At 45.1% G+C, this 16,370-nt stretch overlaps 1 protein-coding gene across 3 annotated transcripts in view; it reads left to right on the top strand.

The window, feature by feature from the left end:
• PPM1A (protein phosphatase, Mg2+/Mn2+ dependent 1A) overlaps window positions 1-16,370 on the top strand; it is a 463,370-nt gene that overhangs the window by 175,875 nt on the left and 271,125 nt on the right. For 2 of the 3 annotated variants that reach the window (XM_086937957.1, XM_086937955.1), the window contains exon 3: window positions 5,467-5,584. In XM_086937957.1, the coding sequence (XP_086794083.1) occupies window positions 5,467-5,584 (118 nt within the window). Of the gene's footprint in view, window positions 1-5,466; window positions 6,568-16,370 lie in introns of those variants that run through there. The other variant, XM_086937956.1, reaches the window with a different exon arrangement.

Below are 16,370 nucleotides of genomic sequence, written 5' to 3'. Positions count from 1 at the left end.
TTGTTCCGCTTCCCCCTGCCTGGGGGAAGCCTTTGCGGGAGTTGCCGGTCTCCCGTGCCCAGAGGGAGACCGGGGAAGAGGAGAGGTCGCGTCGCCGCTGCTGGGGGCTCCCGGCGCCCCGGAGGAGAAGTGGATCGGGAGCCTGGCGGCTCCACTCGGGAGGACGACGGCGGAAGGAGAAGGCGGTGCTTCATTATGAGGAGGAGACCCGCCGCCGAGCCGCCGCCCAGCAGAGAGGCCGCCGCCCGGAGGAGCCCGCCCAAGAGAGCCCGGTGAGTCTGAAGGGCTGGGGAGGGCTCCGTGCGGCTGCTGTTGGTGCCGGAGAGCGGCACATGGGCGGGAGTGGAGGTAGGGCGGCCCCAGCTGGCAGTGGGCCGCCCCAACGTTTCAAGGGAGCCTGAGGCTCCAACGCCCATGTTGGTCACGAGAGCCCCGTGGGGCACAGTGTTGGCGGTGCAGAAAGGGCGGCCCCGGCTGGCAGCGGGTCGCCCCAACGCGTGTAGAGCCCCGAGAGGCTCCTTGCCCCTATCGTTGTGTCCGGAGCCATGGAGGCTCTAAGGGGGCAGATTTGTTCTACGGGCCCAGAGAGGCTCGAGGTGCCCTACGTGATTTGAGAGCCCAGAGGGGCTTGGGGGCCATTTCCATGACGTCGAGTCCCCCGGGAGGGACTCCATCGACCCCACAGCTGTGCTAAGAGCCTGCTAGGCTCGAGGGGGGCATTGTCTGCAGAGCCTGGGTGGCTCCAACGTTTGGCCACAGTGGTTGTTCCAGAGCCTGTGTGGCTCCAGCATGGCGCAGTTTGCGCCCAAGGGTCAGTGAGGACCCTGTCGCAGTGTAAGTGTTGTGTATGCCTGTGCCCTGCTTGTGCTGTGCGTGGGTTGTCTGAGAGACTCGTCTGTTCACGTGAGTTGTGGGTGTTTTACTCTTTAAAATATGATGCCTTTTTTATTTTATGTTGGTAGCTACTACTTTATACAGTATATTATTAAGCTATATGCCCGTGTGTGCTTGGGGATCTGCTAATTTGAGGAAAGTCTCTGTGTTGTAGCTGTATTTTGTGGTGAGAAGCTTTCAAATAGTCACTTGTTCACTGTGTATGCTGGACGTCATTGCGGGCTTTGTGGGTGTCCAGTCTTCCAGAACATGAATAAAACTACTGTGGCTTACACGCTTCCTTTTGCCTTGAGCTTTAAGCCGAGCGCGTCGAAATACATTATGTATTCGCTTTCCGTGGCCCTCAAAAGGTATGCTAGTCAAATTTAGACTGTAAGCACCACCCTCGTGCATCTTAATTTGTGTTTACTTGCTGGCTTTTTTTGGGCTTTAAAGGTTTTCTTTTTCAAACTGCTGGTGTTTTACCTGTATTTTTTTCAAACCTTTGTACCAGGCAAATTAAAAAAAAAAATTACCCATACCCAAGTCATTCCATAGTGCGCTTCAAAGCGCTATGTGCACTCCAGTCTCATGGAAGTTGGCCCGTGGCACTTTCCGTTGCCCGAGCATTCTGGCAGTTACTTCTATTCTGACTTAATCGGTGTAGAAGTGCGCACACATGCATTTTGTTTTGCAGCAAATGCTACAAAAATCCCCAGCAACGTTCAGTTCTTCTGGGCTTCTGGGATCCTGAGCTGTGTGGCGGTTGTAAAGTAGACTGGGCCTCGCATCCAGGAGGCTGTAGTGATGAGGATAATGATTCCAGGGACTTGATGGTTGGGTAGGAGAGTGGAGAAGAGGAGGGAGGGAGAGAGACAGAGGATTGGAGAAGGAGAAGGAGAGAGCAGCGAGGTGGTAGGTGTTGTAGTCTGTGAGCTGTCGCAGATAATGGCTTGTAGTTGGTGGTTTCAAGCTGTATACAGACATCTCTCACAAAGCTCTTTCAAGGTTAAGTTTATATCAGGGAGGAGACGGAGCAGAGGCTGCTATAGAGAGAGGAGTTGAGTCTGGACTTGTCAGGGCGGACGTGTGTTACAAGACCATTTTTCTGGCATGGGAGATGGTGTGCCAAATGTGTGTCGGTCCGCTGCCCACACTGTGAAATACCCGCAAGCTCTTCTATATACAATGGCAAGTACCTGGAAACTGCGGCACAGATGGACAAAGGCTAGTAGCTCCTCTGTACACATGGCAAAATAACCGCAAACTCCGCTATATAGACTTATGCATACAAGCTAAGTTAGACATACAAACCTCTCCAAGCTCTGCTGCACATAACTGACCAATAACTAGAAGTTCCAGAAATCACTTGCCTCTGTTGCATATGGGGCCAAATTCACGCAACCTTTGCTACATGAATGGGTAAATACCGGGGCCCCCACTATGTACAAACAAAAGTATGCTATAATGCACACGACAAATAACCACAAGCTATACTACAGACCCCAGAAACTGCTGCACTGACGGACAAATACATGCATCTCTACACGTACGGAAATGCTAAACATACAGTCAATACTTGCAAGGTCGCTGTGCACACAGATTTTCTGCCCTTCACCCCCACCCTGTGACTCCTAAGACTTTCCTTTATACGTGATTGTTTTTCCACCAACACAATGGATACATTGAACAACTCCTAGTGTCCTTGATTTAGGGGTGAATGAGCTTTGTCAAGAGAAGGTTAACTGCTTCTGCAGTACATGAATAACAAGCATTGGACATGCAATAGGTCTCGGATTTATTTGAGTAAGAGCTAATGGCATTGTAAATTGCAATGTCTTTTAGCATTGTGTTATGGAGTGTATGCATGTGGTGTGTACTGGAATTATGTGGGTTGGATTGGAATTGTAGCAATCTGCGCTTTGATGAATATGTTTAAAAAGTTTTTTTTTTTTTGGTTCTTGTCTCTGACCCTGCCTCCACAGCGCTCTGAAGCGTAGTAACCGTACTCGTGGTCGCTTTGACTGCATATACAACAACAGTTTGGTTGTGTTTGTTGTAAAATTATATATTTCTGTCAAATGGCTTCAGATTTATTAGCAAAACAAAATTTTTCGGCCAATAAATAGCGATCATAAATATAGACGCACTTTCCCCGGTTTTGTAAAGCAAGTCCAAAATCAAACTCTCGAGCAGTAAAACTGATCAGGCGTTTACTTATTTCATCTACATTAAAAATAATGAGTGACTCGGCCCTTGGGCCTGGAATTTTTCGCATGCCGGTTGCGCCAACCTCTTTTAAGTCGGCGCATTGACCCGCTGAGCTGCCTCGCTAGCCTGCAAGCCAGGAGGTTATTATGGGTCACCAGAGCTGCAATGCTGCATTGTTTTACGCCACATCAGCCTCTTGCGGAGGCTAGCGCAGCGTACGAAGGGGGTGTTGAACGGCTCCTGTCAGGATTGGGAGGTGGGGGCTGGGTCATGCGCGCGCAGTTTATTTTTCCGGGTATCTCGCGCTCTCCAGTGACGCCGAGATTGATGGATTGAATACAGACTGCGCAGAATGATAACTAATGCACACCAGAAGGGTCTGATATCCTCTGTGGATGAGATCTAAAGCCCTGTGACTCGCATTAAATGTAGCATACTTCTGCTCTGTGTGGGGGGGGCTCTGTGTGGGTGTATGTGTGGAGGGCGCTGTGTGGTTGTGTGGGGGGGCGCTGTGTGTGTTTGTGGGGGGGCTCTCTGTGGGTGTTTGTGTGTGGCATTTGCGAGAGATTAAGCTATTGGCATTGTAAATGACAATGCCATTTATTTATGTTAAAAAAAACATAAATAAAAATGTCAAGAGCAATGCCAATAGCTCTAACTTTAACAAAGGCAAAACCATTGCATTGTAAATGCTTGTTTAGGTTGAGCCTAGGCAGCGCGAATGTGCTGTCTGCATGGTCTGTTGATAACTCCTTTATCAGCTTTTGGCATACCCATGAATTGCCATTTGTTTGTTGTTGTGCCATTTATAAATACAGGGTTTTGTTGGTGCATTGTCTTGCAGACATCTGTGCCTAACACTATAAGCTACAAACCAATAGTTACAAGGAAAGGAAAGTTTTCCTTTTTTTTAGTCATTACTCCCCGTTGTTTCATACCTAATTACAGCAAAAGTATTGGAGACTGCAGCTCCTTTGTGGGTTGAATCCTCACTAAATTCAGGCAGAGTAAGTCAACTGTTACTTGTGGGAAATGTTTGTTCTACCTCTTCTTTTACATATGCTTGTGCTGCATTTTACTCTGCACGCGAAGGGGTAGCAGCTGTATTTACCCCACTACTGCCTTTGAAAGTAAAGTAGATCACATGGGGTATAAACTCTTCAGTTGTCAGCATACATACCAGATGTTTTTGGAAGATTGTGTTGATAATCTCACAGAGACCCAACGTGTACTCTTGATGGTTGTACCCTAACAGGACACACAACGGTGTTACTAGTCAGCTCCTGCAAAATGATTTTGGTACTTTCGATGCACATCGATGCTAGGCATTTTCCCCTGCTGTGCTGGGGATGATCCAAAGTAATGGTTTCATGACGAGCTCAGCTCGTCATCAGTGTACCAGCAGTACACTGCATGACGAGCTGAGCTCGTCATGAGTGTCGAAGGTGTTACGGCTTAAAATGAAAGGCTCATGAAATTGAAAAGAATGATTGGTGAGAGAAGACCATGACCGTGCAAGCAGGGCCTTCTGGTTTGGAGTTCTGTAGAGCAAGAAAATGGGTTAAGCACACGCCTATCAAAGGTAAAAAGCACCAGTAATGTGGCGCACCTGCACAGGAGTAAGGCCATGCATACCTTGTGATGCAGTCATGTTGTTAGACAGCCGCCCAGCACTTGACTTTAGGGCATATATGGGTTCTATAGGCCTATGTAACTATTTGACAGTGCTCAGTAGCGGCAGAACACAGCCCAGGCCTTACGGATACTGGGGTCATGGAGAAAAAGATTTTCACAGCAGAAATACATATCCTGAGTGCAGTACAAGTTGGGCATGGTTGTTGCCCATGCCTTGCGGGAAACTGCAACCAGTTGTTAGTCTGTAGGTACAATAAGTACACTGAAAATCTTTTTAAGGGGGAAAGGTGGATCCACTGTTATTTCACTCAATTCGGCTACACTGTATGGATATGGGAGCACGATCCACTCCTCCAAAGTTTCAGCACGTTATTGTGTCACAAAAGCACGCTTTGCTCCATGTGGTTCATAGGTAGGACCCAGAAGGGGAGCCTGCACGGTAGCTTAGAAGGGAGATATTTTCCCTGGAGTCCGGGTGGCACGGGCAGCTATCAGTCTCCTATTATCTGTTCTCTTCCTCCATACCAATATATATCCCTTTCAACAATGCAGTGTTTTCTTAAAGAAACACAAATTTGTATAGGATGCAAAAATCATAGCTTTGTCAAACGTTTTATATTCACATTCTTTACGGTGGAGGGATGCTCTGTGGTACGTACATTGTTTAATTGTGTTGAATAGAATCCAGTTTAATTTGTAGAAAAAAAACAAGTTTTATGGTCTTTAAAACAATGTGTTCTTTCACAGGGTAGCAGAGACAACATGAGCGTCATACTGATATGTTTTCCGAGTGCTCCGAAAGTATTGCCTGATGCCGTGAAGCGAGAGACTGAATTGGACAAGTACCTGGAAAGCCGCGTAGAAGGTGGATCATTTATACCAAAATAAGCAACTTTATAAGAAAAAAGTTTTTGCATGCTGCTGTTACTTTTAAGTAGCTTAAATGTATGAAAATGTCATGCCCGGCATACTTTTGCAAACTACAACCATAAACTTAGTGCAGCAATTGTAATTAATACCAAATATGTTTAAAATAGAAATTATCAAATAAAAACAACACAAAAAGCAAGAGAGAAGCTTATTCGTTTTGTCAGACTTTTAATTTGAGAACAGAGATAGATTAGCTTGTCCAAACTTTGATCATCATATAAAACCAATATTACTTAGGTCACTGAATTACAGAAATAGTTTGCAGCCATCAATCTAATGGTGTTTGAATTAACGTCTGGTCAGTTACTAATTTCAAGCAGTTTGTGTTTGGAAAGGTCCCACACTGAACATAAGTGGTAAGTACCCTTACTTATTTTCCTTTTCAAATTAAAAAACACAAACACATTTATTATTAACATCTCTTCTGTGGAACTGCAGAGCCACATGATTTGGGCTAAGTGGCATTTTAAGTGGCATTTATCAGATTGCACCACATGTAATTAGTATAGAAGATTTTAAAGAGAAAAGGTTGTCTTGCAAGTGTACGTGCAAGTAAAATTGTACTCCTTTTTAGATTGAGCTTTTCCCACAAGTTGTTTCTCCATCTTCTTGAAATAAAATGAGCTTTTTTGGAAAATTGTCCTGATCTAGGATATTTGTTTAGAGCTTTAGATTTAAAGTAAGAAGTACAAATATTTTACTGAGTGATCTCAGTCATGTAACATACTCTTTGTTGGAGCTGAAGTAGTAAATACCTTGTTGTGTATGTGTGTGTGTGTGTGTCTAAATAGATAGACTGTACCATTTTAGAGGTGTAGCTGATAAATTTCAGTGTTTAACAAAAATTTGCAATTTTGTAACCAACATTTTAAAAAGAATTCGAAACTTTAAAGTTGCAGGTCAAAACAAAAACAACTTCTTTCCAAATAAAAGATCAAAACCTGTTATGTGCAGGATGTTTTGTAAAGAACTCCACTTTGCAGGGTCAGTAAATGTTTTAACAAGTCTTCAAGATTTATCTGGCTGGTGGTTTTTTTTTTTTTTAATTTTTTTTAACACATTTTCCTGGAAAGCAGCAGCCATATTTGAAAAGAGAAAATGTATGCTACCTGGTCCATGGATAATTTTAATGAAAAAAATGCTTTGGCCAATTTCAGGAATTAGGACATGGCTTGTTCTTTCGTCTAAATAAAACGGGCAAACGTTTTGTAGGTCTTGATCTACCTAGTAAAGTATTATGGGAGAACAATATTACATTATTTTATACAAATGTATTTCAACACCAATTCAGTGTTCTGTACAAAGTTTCTCTCTACCGTTTAACATTTAATTTTATGAAATATTTTTTAATATCACCCTTGTGTTCTCTTTTAAGTTGATTTCTGTCGCACTTTCTTGTGATTTAGTTCTGGTAGCACTTAGAAATGAACCAGACATTCATTTAATCTGTTCTTATGGCTAAAAAGCTTCCAACTCCCAGCTCCTTTCTTAGGTCGAGCCTAGGGAGCGCGCATGCGCTGTCTTCATGACCTGTTGTTATCTCCTCTATCGGCTTTTGGCATGCACATGAATTGCCATTTGTTTGTTGTTGTGCCATTTAGAAATACAGGGTTTTGTTGGTGCATTGGGGCGGAGTCTCTCGCCTTTGCGTGCTTGGGTCACGCCTAGGCGATTTCACTCCTTGTTTGCTTGCGTTGGCCAACCCATTACTGTGGTTTCTCCTGGTACTACTGATCTGCCTTTTTATTTTGTAGGCTATCAACATCGTTTTAGGCTTCCAGGCAGTTTCACTGAGCAATGTCGGTTTGGGACCTGCAAAGTGGCAATTTCTGTCCGATAGCTGTTGGGCTAATAACTCAAAAAATGTGAGACCTATTGCATTTCTAATGCTCGTTTTCCTTGGAAAAGAGGGGTTTTCTCTAAATGTCATATTTCTGAGATGGAAGGCTGTTGTTTAATGTGGTAATCTGAACTGATGGATGACGTATGGTTAGCTCTTTCCCCGTACTGCATTTTTTTTAATAATTCCTTAAGGTATAGTCTCAGCGCTTGAGTTTATTTTCCTATTCTTGAGCCTTTTGTTTTGCCTCTAGCAGTAGCCTCAAATTATTGATTTTGCTTGAAATGCCTTATGTTGTGGCGATTGTCTGCATTGCACTAGCAACCTTAAAGAGATTTGTCAGTCTCCAAAGTTCTCACAGTTAATCAAAGACATTTTTGGACTAATTGTAGCTATAAGAAAATGTTCAGCGTGTTCTTCTGAGTACATTACTCTGCTCAGAATATTCCACAAAAGAGTAACTGTTTTTTTTAACCCGTAGGGTTGATTTCAACCATCTTCAGTTCCATTTAGTCCAGAAGAAACATGAGCTCTCTCTGTGCCATGGTCTCTTAAACTACCAGCTTGAATATGTTTGTTTCCTCCAGCCTGTTTGATACCATTTTTAAATGTTACAATACATACTTTGGTACCTTCAGACTCTTGTATTCTGTAATCCTTTATTGCTAAAGTAACTCTAGCAGTTTTCCTTTTCAGAAACGACAAGTAAACTTGCTGACCTTGGCATTAATATTTCTGTATTTGTTTTATAGCAGCGTAATTTTGTTTCTGATGGATACTTCTGCCTGTGGATTCCTCACCTTTTGAATAAGCCATGCACCAGCATTCCGTGGGAAAATGCTTTCCTATCTCTCCCACGTCAACGAGGACGTCACATTGGACAGGCTCAGCTCGCGGCACCATATGACGTTATCGGAGCCACAAAAGAACCTCGTTGGCGTGCTGATGTCAGTTCCCATTCTTCCGCGCCGTTGACTTTTAATGGTTTTTCTAGGGGCTTTCCATTTTCTTCTAAAGAAAACTCTGTATTTCTTGTTTGTTCTTAATGGCTACTTCTAGGAAGATGGGATTTAAACCCTGCAGAGAGTGTGGCGGGCATATGTCTATCACGGACAGTACGATGACTGCCTTTGGTGCCTATATTCGGACAACGAAGTCGAGGAATGCGAAGCTGCAGGAAGATGAATGCCAAAGCGATTAAAGGGTGTGAAGCCAAGTTGTTTAAGGCCAAAGCCAGGAAGGAGAAGAGAGGTAGGAAGAGGGCGAAGTCTTCATCTTCTCACACTTCGAGGTCGAAGAAGCATAAGAAATCCAAGAGAAGACATGGCTCTCAACATTGTTCTTAGAAGGCCAGGGCTTTGAGGTAGTGGTCGCCGACTGCGGCAGAGCGACCTCGAAGAAAGGACTTTATCTCTTTATCTCCTTCTCCTCAAGCGACGCCGGTACCATCTCTGGCTGCGGCGTTGCCGGCTTTGAATACTTCTTCGCAACATCAAGATTTACCGGCTCCAGCGACGTTACCGGCGCCTGTTGTGTCCTCTCCAGACCGTGTGACTTTACGTGTGTGGGCGCCGTCCCCGGCTCCGCAGGCTCCGTTCAACCTCAGGTTACTCCTCTTCAGGAAGGTATGGATCCATATCCTCCTTTTCCTGCTCCTGGGTCTGATGCTTCGCATTTCCTTAATGCGATATTTGGCATGTTTGCCAGAGCCTCGACTCCATCTGGCACGCCTTCGGTCCCCGTGGGTCCTTTGGCCGTCAACCTGGGTGTTCCTCAGTTCTATCCCCAGGCTCCTTTCATGCCATTCTAGCCGTCGACTCCGGCTTGGCATTTCCCGGGGCCGAGGTCCTCCACTCCGGCTCCTCGGACACCTTCGGCTGCTGAGTCTGCGCCACCTCGAGTTCGATCAAGGTCGAGGTTAGAAGTCGAGACTCCTCCATCGACGCCATTGATGTAGTCACCGGCGCTGCGTGTGGCTCCACCAACGCCGTTACCTAAGCAATGCTCCAGGAGTGAGGCGCAGAGGCTCCTCGAAGAGGAGGAATATTTAAAGAATCAGGAGGAAGGGGAAATTGTGGACTCTATGGACGAGTTTGAAGGCCTTCATGAAGCTAGTGGCCTCGATACTTCTCCTGAATATAATCTTCCATCTACAAGTGGAGGTATTGTACAGGACATTGCTCCATACCATGTGGTTATAAGGAAGGCAGCTGATTTATTAGGTCTTCAGCTTCCCTCAGAGGAGATAAAGTCCAACATTCTTACAGAAGTTTTAAACACATCTTCATCAATTTCTAAGCTGTTGCTTCCTTTTACAAATGCTTTAACTGAACCAATCCTGGAGGTGTGGCAGAAACCTTTATCTGCTCAGGCTGTCTCTCGTTCCATTTCGAGAAGGTACAGACTTGCTGCCCCTGGTGGTCCGACTTTTTGTCATCACATCCAATGCCGGAAAGTTTTGTCATCCAAGCTTCTTGTTCAAAGCAGTCTTCTGGTTCCTTCCCTACTATTCTGGGTGATAGGGATTCTAAGAGGATGGAGCAAGCGGCAAAGAAGGTGTTTTCTTCTGCTAGTATGGCTCTTAAGTTCACTAATGCAACTTGCCTTCTTGGACGATATATCCATGCTTTGATGGACTCAGTTGTACAATCTGCCCCGAAATTGCCTGAAGATCGTGCCTTACGGATTTGCAGGCTGCGGCACGTCAGGTGATTCAATCAGGCATGGACACTACAGACTCTGTGGTTCTTGTGACGGGGTCTTCTGTGGCTGCAAGGAGACAAGCATGGCTTAGATCATCTGGTTTCTCAGCTGATGTTCAGGCGACTTTGCTGGATTTGCCCTTTGATGGGTCAAAGCTCTTTGGTTCAAAGGCAGACTCAGCCTTAGAATGTTTTAAAGACAGCTGGGCTACTGCAAGATCTCTAGGCCTCCAGGTGCAGTCCAGAGGATATGGTTACAAACTGTATTGTGGTTTTGGGAAGATCTGCTTCCTTTCGTGGCTGCCAGCAATCTCAACAGGGCCAGCAACAACAAAATCCCTTGTACAAATCATACAGAGGGAAGAATAAAAGAGGCCTCGGGTGCAAATCGACAACAATCCTCCTCCTCCCCTCCTGCCACCGTTGGTACAACAGGAAAGCTGTTCTATATCCCCCATCTTTAGAACATGTTGGTCAGGTTGGAGGTCGGGTGTCCCACTTTTTACAAGATTGGAGACTTCCGATCGTTGGGTCTTAAATCTTGTAGAGAAAGGGTACGCCCCCCACTTTTTGGAGTTTTCTCCTTACCCTCCTCGCCAGGGTGGATGTTCAGAGGACCACTTACTGCTTTTACAGCAGGGGTTTCTTACATTGCTTCAAAAGGGTGCGATAGAAGTGGTTCCGGAGCAGGAAAGGGGTCAGGGTTGCTACTCCCGCTATTTCCTGACTCCCAAAAAGGACGGTCGATTGAGACCAATCTTAGACCTCATGATTTTGAACCTTTACCTCAGGCAGGAGAAGTTCAAAATGTGGACCTTGGCTCATGTTCTTCTTGCGCCGCATCGATCTACAGGATGCGTATTTTCATCTTCCCATCCTAAGGTCGCATCGGAAGTATCTCCAGTTCACGGTGGGATCGCTACACTACCAGTTTTCAGTTCTTACGTTTGGTCTTACTTCTGCCTCTCGAGTCTTTAAAATGGTGATGACGGTGATTGCGGCTCATCTCAGAAGGTCAGGGCTTTCCCCTACATGGACGACTGGCTTTTGAAAGTAGAGTCTCCGGAGTTGGTTTCGCGCCACTTGCAAGTGACATCTCATCTGTTGTTCAAATTGGGTTTTGCGATAAATGTTCCAAAATCTCACTTGGTGCCTTCTTATCGCAGCCTGTTCATAGGGGCACTTCTGTGTATCGAGCATACCCGCCTCCGCAGAGGATTCTCGACATACAGGAGAAGATTCCTTTATTTCACGATGGAGCGGTCGTTCCAGTCCCGAAGGTTCTTCGCCTGCTCGGCCTGTTCACTTCCTGCATTCTGTTGGTCAACAATGCAAGGTGGCACATGAAGGCACTCCAGGGGTGCCTCCGCAGGCAGTGGTATCAGCACAATGGAGATCGCAGGGAGAATATCAGAATCTCCAGAGAAGCTGCAGCGGAGCAGACTTGGTGGAGTGTGCAGGGCAACCTGTCGCAAGGAAAGCCCTTTCAGTCCTCTCCGCCGGGGGCCACAGTGATCACCGATGCCACCACAGGGTGGGGTGCTCATCTGGGGGATCTGGAGGTCAAAGGTCTTTGGTCTTCAGAGGAAAGGTTGCTTCACATCAACCTGTTGGAATTGTGGGCGATACGTTTCACACTAAACGCTTTCCTTCCTTCCCTTCGCGGTCAGTCGGTTCAGATCCTGACGGATAACACTACAGCGATGTGGTACATCAACAAGCAGGGAGGTGTAGGGACGTATCATCTCTGCCTAGAGGCTCTGCAACTCTGATCCTGGGCTCAGGGCCAACGGATTTGTGTGTTTGCAAATCATCTGGCCGGTGTGCTGAATGTTCATGCGGACAGTCTGTCTGCGTTATTCGGCTGATCACGAGTGGCGACTTCATCCGGAGGTGGCCCATCGCATATTTCAAATGTGGGGAACTCATTGGTTGGACCGGTTTGCCACTCACGAGAACGCACACTGCCTGTTCTTCTGCAGTCTCCAGTATCCGATGTAGGGGGCGCTGGGGGACGCGTTTCAGTTAGATTGGAGCTCACAACTCCTTTATGCGTTTCCTCCCATACCCTTGATTCCTCAGGTTCTGAGGAAGATTCGCCAAGACTAGGCCCAAGTTAAATTGAGTGCCCTGAATTGGCCAAGAAGGGTGTAGTACACATACCTCCTTTACCTCTCGTCGCAACCTCCGCTCAGTCTCCCTCTCAGGGCAGACCTCCTCTCGCAGTCGCAGGAGCAGGTTCTACACCCCCACCTCCAGAGCCTGCACCTTCATGCCTGGAGATTGAACGGGTAACCTGAGTTCTTTCGCTCTCCCGCCAGAGATAGTGTACATTATTTTATCATCCAGGCGACACTCCACTAAGTCTGTTTTACTCTTCCAGATGGTCCAAATTTGTTAAGTGGTGTGGAGAGAGAGACATTAAACCCTTTGAAGGCCCGCTTGTCTAATATTTTGGAGTTTTCACTTTCTTTAGCACAGCAGGGTTGTGCTGTAGCCACTGTTAAGGGCTATTTATCGGCTTTGTCGGCCTTTTTATGTTTGCCAGACCAGCCGTCTTTATTTAAGTCCCCCATTGTCATGAGGTTCATTAAAGGCCTTACAAATAAGTTTCCTCCCACACCTTTCATTATGCCCCAGTGGGATTTGAATCTCGTACTTACTTTTTTAATGGGTTCTCAGTTTGAGGCTCTTCACTCTTGCCCGTTGAGGCTTCTTTCTTTTAAAATGATTTTCTTGATAGCCATTACCTCTGCTAGGAGGGTAAGTGAGCTTCAGGCTCTTAGGTCAAAACCTCCTTTCCTGACCATTCATGCGGATAAGTTGGTTCTAAGGACCAGGGCTACTTTACTTCCCAAGGTGGTTATCCCTTTTTATATGGGACAATCCATTACTTTACCCACCTTCTATCCTCCCCTCACCCTTCCAAGGAGGAAGAGAGACTGCATCGGTTGGACCCTAAGAGGGCTGTCCGCTTTTATTTGGATCGCACTAGAGATCTGAGGCTGGACGAGCAGCTCTTCGTGGGCTATATTGACCAGATGAAAAGCAAGGCAGTGCACAAGAGGACTTTCTCCAGGTGGATTATCTTGTGCATCAAGATTTGCTACGCCCTGGCCAAGAAAGGCCCTCCTGAATGTATCAGAGCTCATTCTACCAGAGCTAAATCTACTTATTCTGTTTTTGCTAGAGGTGTTCTTGTTCTTGATATCTATAAAGCAGCAATTTGAGCCTCCCTCCACACCTCTGCAAAGCATTATTGCTTGGACTCGGAGGTTAGAGGTATGGTCATTTTTATTTGTTCTGTTTTGCAAGATTCTTTGGTCTAGTCAGGTGGACACCCTCCTCTGGGAGAGGTACGGCTTTGGGAGTCTATTCAAAAGGTGAGGAATTCACAGGCAGAATTATCCATCAGAAGAACAAGTTACTTACCTTTGGTAACGCTTTTTCTGGTGGATACAATACCTGCCTGTAGATTCCTCATTCTCCCACCGCCTCCCCGTTGTCCACCTGCTTCTACCAAAATTGATTATGCATTTGTGATTTGGCGTATGTGTATATATTTGATATGCTATGTATATATTTGAAAATGTATCGGTCCGCCCGTTTGCCTCGGTGGCATGGAAAAAATGGGTGGAATTGACATCAGCACGCCGACTAGGTCCTTTTGTGGCTCCGATGACGTCATACGGTGCTGCAAGCGGAGCCTGTCCAATGTGACATCCTCGTCCTCCACGTCAGGCAGAGAATCCTCTGATTAAAGTACCACTGAGCTTCAAGAAAAAATTACACAAAGAAACATTTCCAGTTAGATGAGCTGATTTCTGCCCTCACTCCTCTGCTGCGTTGGGATCAATCCTTTAAATATCCCCTTTCTTAGAATCTGTATTAATCAAGACCTTTTAACTTTACTAAAATTATATGTTCAATATATTTACTTATAGGAGCATTCACCCAGTCGCATTCATCCATTTGTCTTTTGTCCTTCAAATTGTTCTTCCGTCCATTACAGCATGGGGCAGTGGGACATCCCACTTGCATGATTGGCTAACTTCACTGTGTCAGCATTCTGTTCTTTTACAATCGGCATATCCACACACAAATTAGTTCCTTCAGTGCGGGGTCTTCTTTGGCAAAATGTGCTTATTTGAGACTCAAAAAAATATTTTTGCTGTAAGCCAGTGTGTTTTTTTCTCTCTCTCGATTTGATAGGACAAACGGCTTCCCCAACAATGAAGGTTTGCGGGTAAACTAAAAATAAAGCAAGCATGAGCAAAGTCAAAGGGCTGACTGCCTATTCCAGACCTATTGGCTTGCCAATGCTTGGTCAGATTCTTATGGTACTTGATATCACTTGAAAGCTGATGATGAGTTTTGCACTTTTGGACCACTTTATCTAAGCTAAATGGCTCTTGTCTGCATGTTTGAATCCGGGGTTAACACCAAGTTCTCTCTCTTTCAGAATTGTTTGTCGTTAAAGTGAAACTAAAAAGATGATGAAGACTTTAATTAAAACAGTGTTGAGAATGAGGATGGCCCACTTCAGGGGTGTGTTCTGCCTCTGTCCATACCATCATGTGAAATATGTAAGTGCTTTTTCTCAAAAGCATTTTAAGAAAGCACTATGAGGGTTATGCGTTTTAAATCCGAACAGGGATCTGAAAAATTGAAGAAATGGCCCAAAGTGGCATTGGGGACTATGATCTCATATGCAATTCTTGATCCCAAAACCACCAGGGAAGTGATACTGAGAAATCAATGCAGAATTTTCCCTCAAGCTCAGGGCTTCCCCAAATGTTACCGGTCTTCTACCCAGAGGACTCCTGAGTCCCGTGAGCCTTCTCCTGTGCCTGATGTTGTGCTGCCCCTGATGCACTCTTACATGTCCACTTCAGGGACTCCATCGTCGTGTCAAAGCTGCTGAGCTTCTGGCCTCATCAGGGAAGAGGAGATTCTCAATGAAAATTGTGACGCCTGAGCCTCCCCTGCTGCAAATCCTTCCTAAACATAGACTCAAACACAGCAGTAAGTTCTGACCTCTTCATCATCACTATCCTTGATGTTGGCCACAGTGGCTTCTCAACTGTTATAGATGCAGAAAGACAGTCAATTGGTGCAAAGTGCAGGACAAGAGCCTAAAAGGTTTGGGAAAGAAAGAGACTAAGGTGAAAAAAGGAATAAAAAATGTGTCGACAGGACAATAGCTGGAATTACAGGTCAAAGATACAAAGCATGTGACAGAGAGCTTGAGAGACAGCAACATTAATAATAGGAGGAGAGGTCACAACTTTCTAAGTATCCAAGGATTTTTGAGAAGATTAATTATGTAACTGAAAGATGTGTTTGGAGAGTACGAAGATGGAGCTCCTGACCCCCAAGAGACCCAGCATGCATATACTCCGCAACGCTGGATGTTTATCTTTTGGGGAAAACGCAGACAGGCCTTTCCACAATGACTGTGGGGAATAGAGGTATGAGAATTACCCTTACCCCTCACCTGATATGACTGAAATAAGGAAGACTCACAGGAGGATCTACCTTCTCAAAGGGTCTTGGGCCAGTGGGCAGAGTATGCCCCCACCTCAGAGGACATCTCTTTGTTATCACTCAAAGAATTCTCGTCCTCTGCAGATACAACTTTTTTTTATGGCAATGATGGACTGAGTATTATGGAAGTTCTCTTTCATGATATTTAATTCTTCGTCCTGTTTTTAGCAGTTTAATGCCTTTCTAAAATGTAGAAGGTAAAAACATTGACTCTTAGACTAAATAGCAAAAAAAATTGGCTCCGCTATGTTAAAGTAGAATCTGCCAATAATTCCTACAGAGCTTTGCTCCATTCAAGTTAAAACTTCAAAAAATGGACAATCTTGAAAGGACATGTAGTTATTTGTATAGATGATGGATACCTTCCTGGTCTCACTGAAATATTTTTCTTTCCTCTTTCTAGTGAAAATCTATATTATATGATGACTGAGAGGCTATTGTTCGGCAAATTAAGACTTGCAACCCCTTGTTTGTGCACAACCAAAAGACTTGAAATGTTACAATGTTGTCACAAAGCAAGCCTCTTGACCGTAGACCCCTAAACAAGCACTTTGCTCTCAAAATTCCCACTTAGTCTCTATTCTGAGATTTAAAAAGGGTTAGACAAGGAGGTCGTTCCTTTGTTTATCTCA

Source organism: Lissotriton vulgaris, chromosome 9 (genome assembly GCF_964263255.1).
Source record: "Lissotriton vulgaris chromosome 9, aLisVul1.2, whole genome shotgun sequence".
Classification (NCBI taxonomy): Eukaryota; Metazoa; Chordata; class Amphibia; order Caudata; family Salamandridae; genus Lissotriton; species Lissotriton vulgaris.
This window is presented reverse-complemented; position numbering and strand designations above follow the sequence as displayed.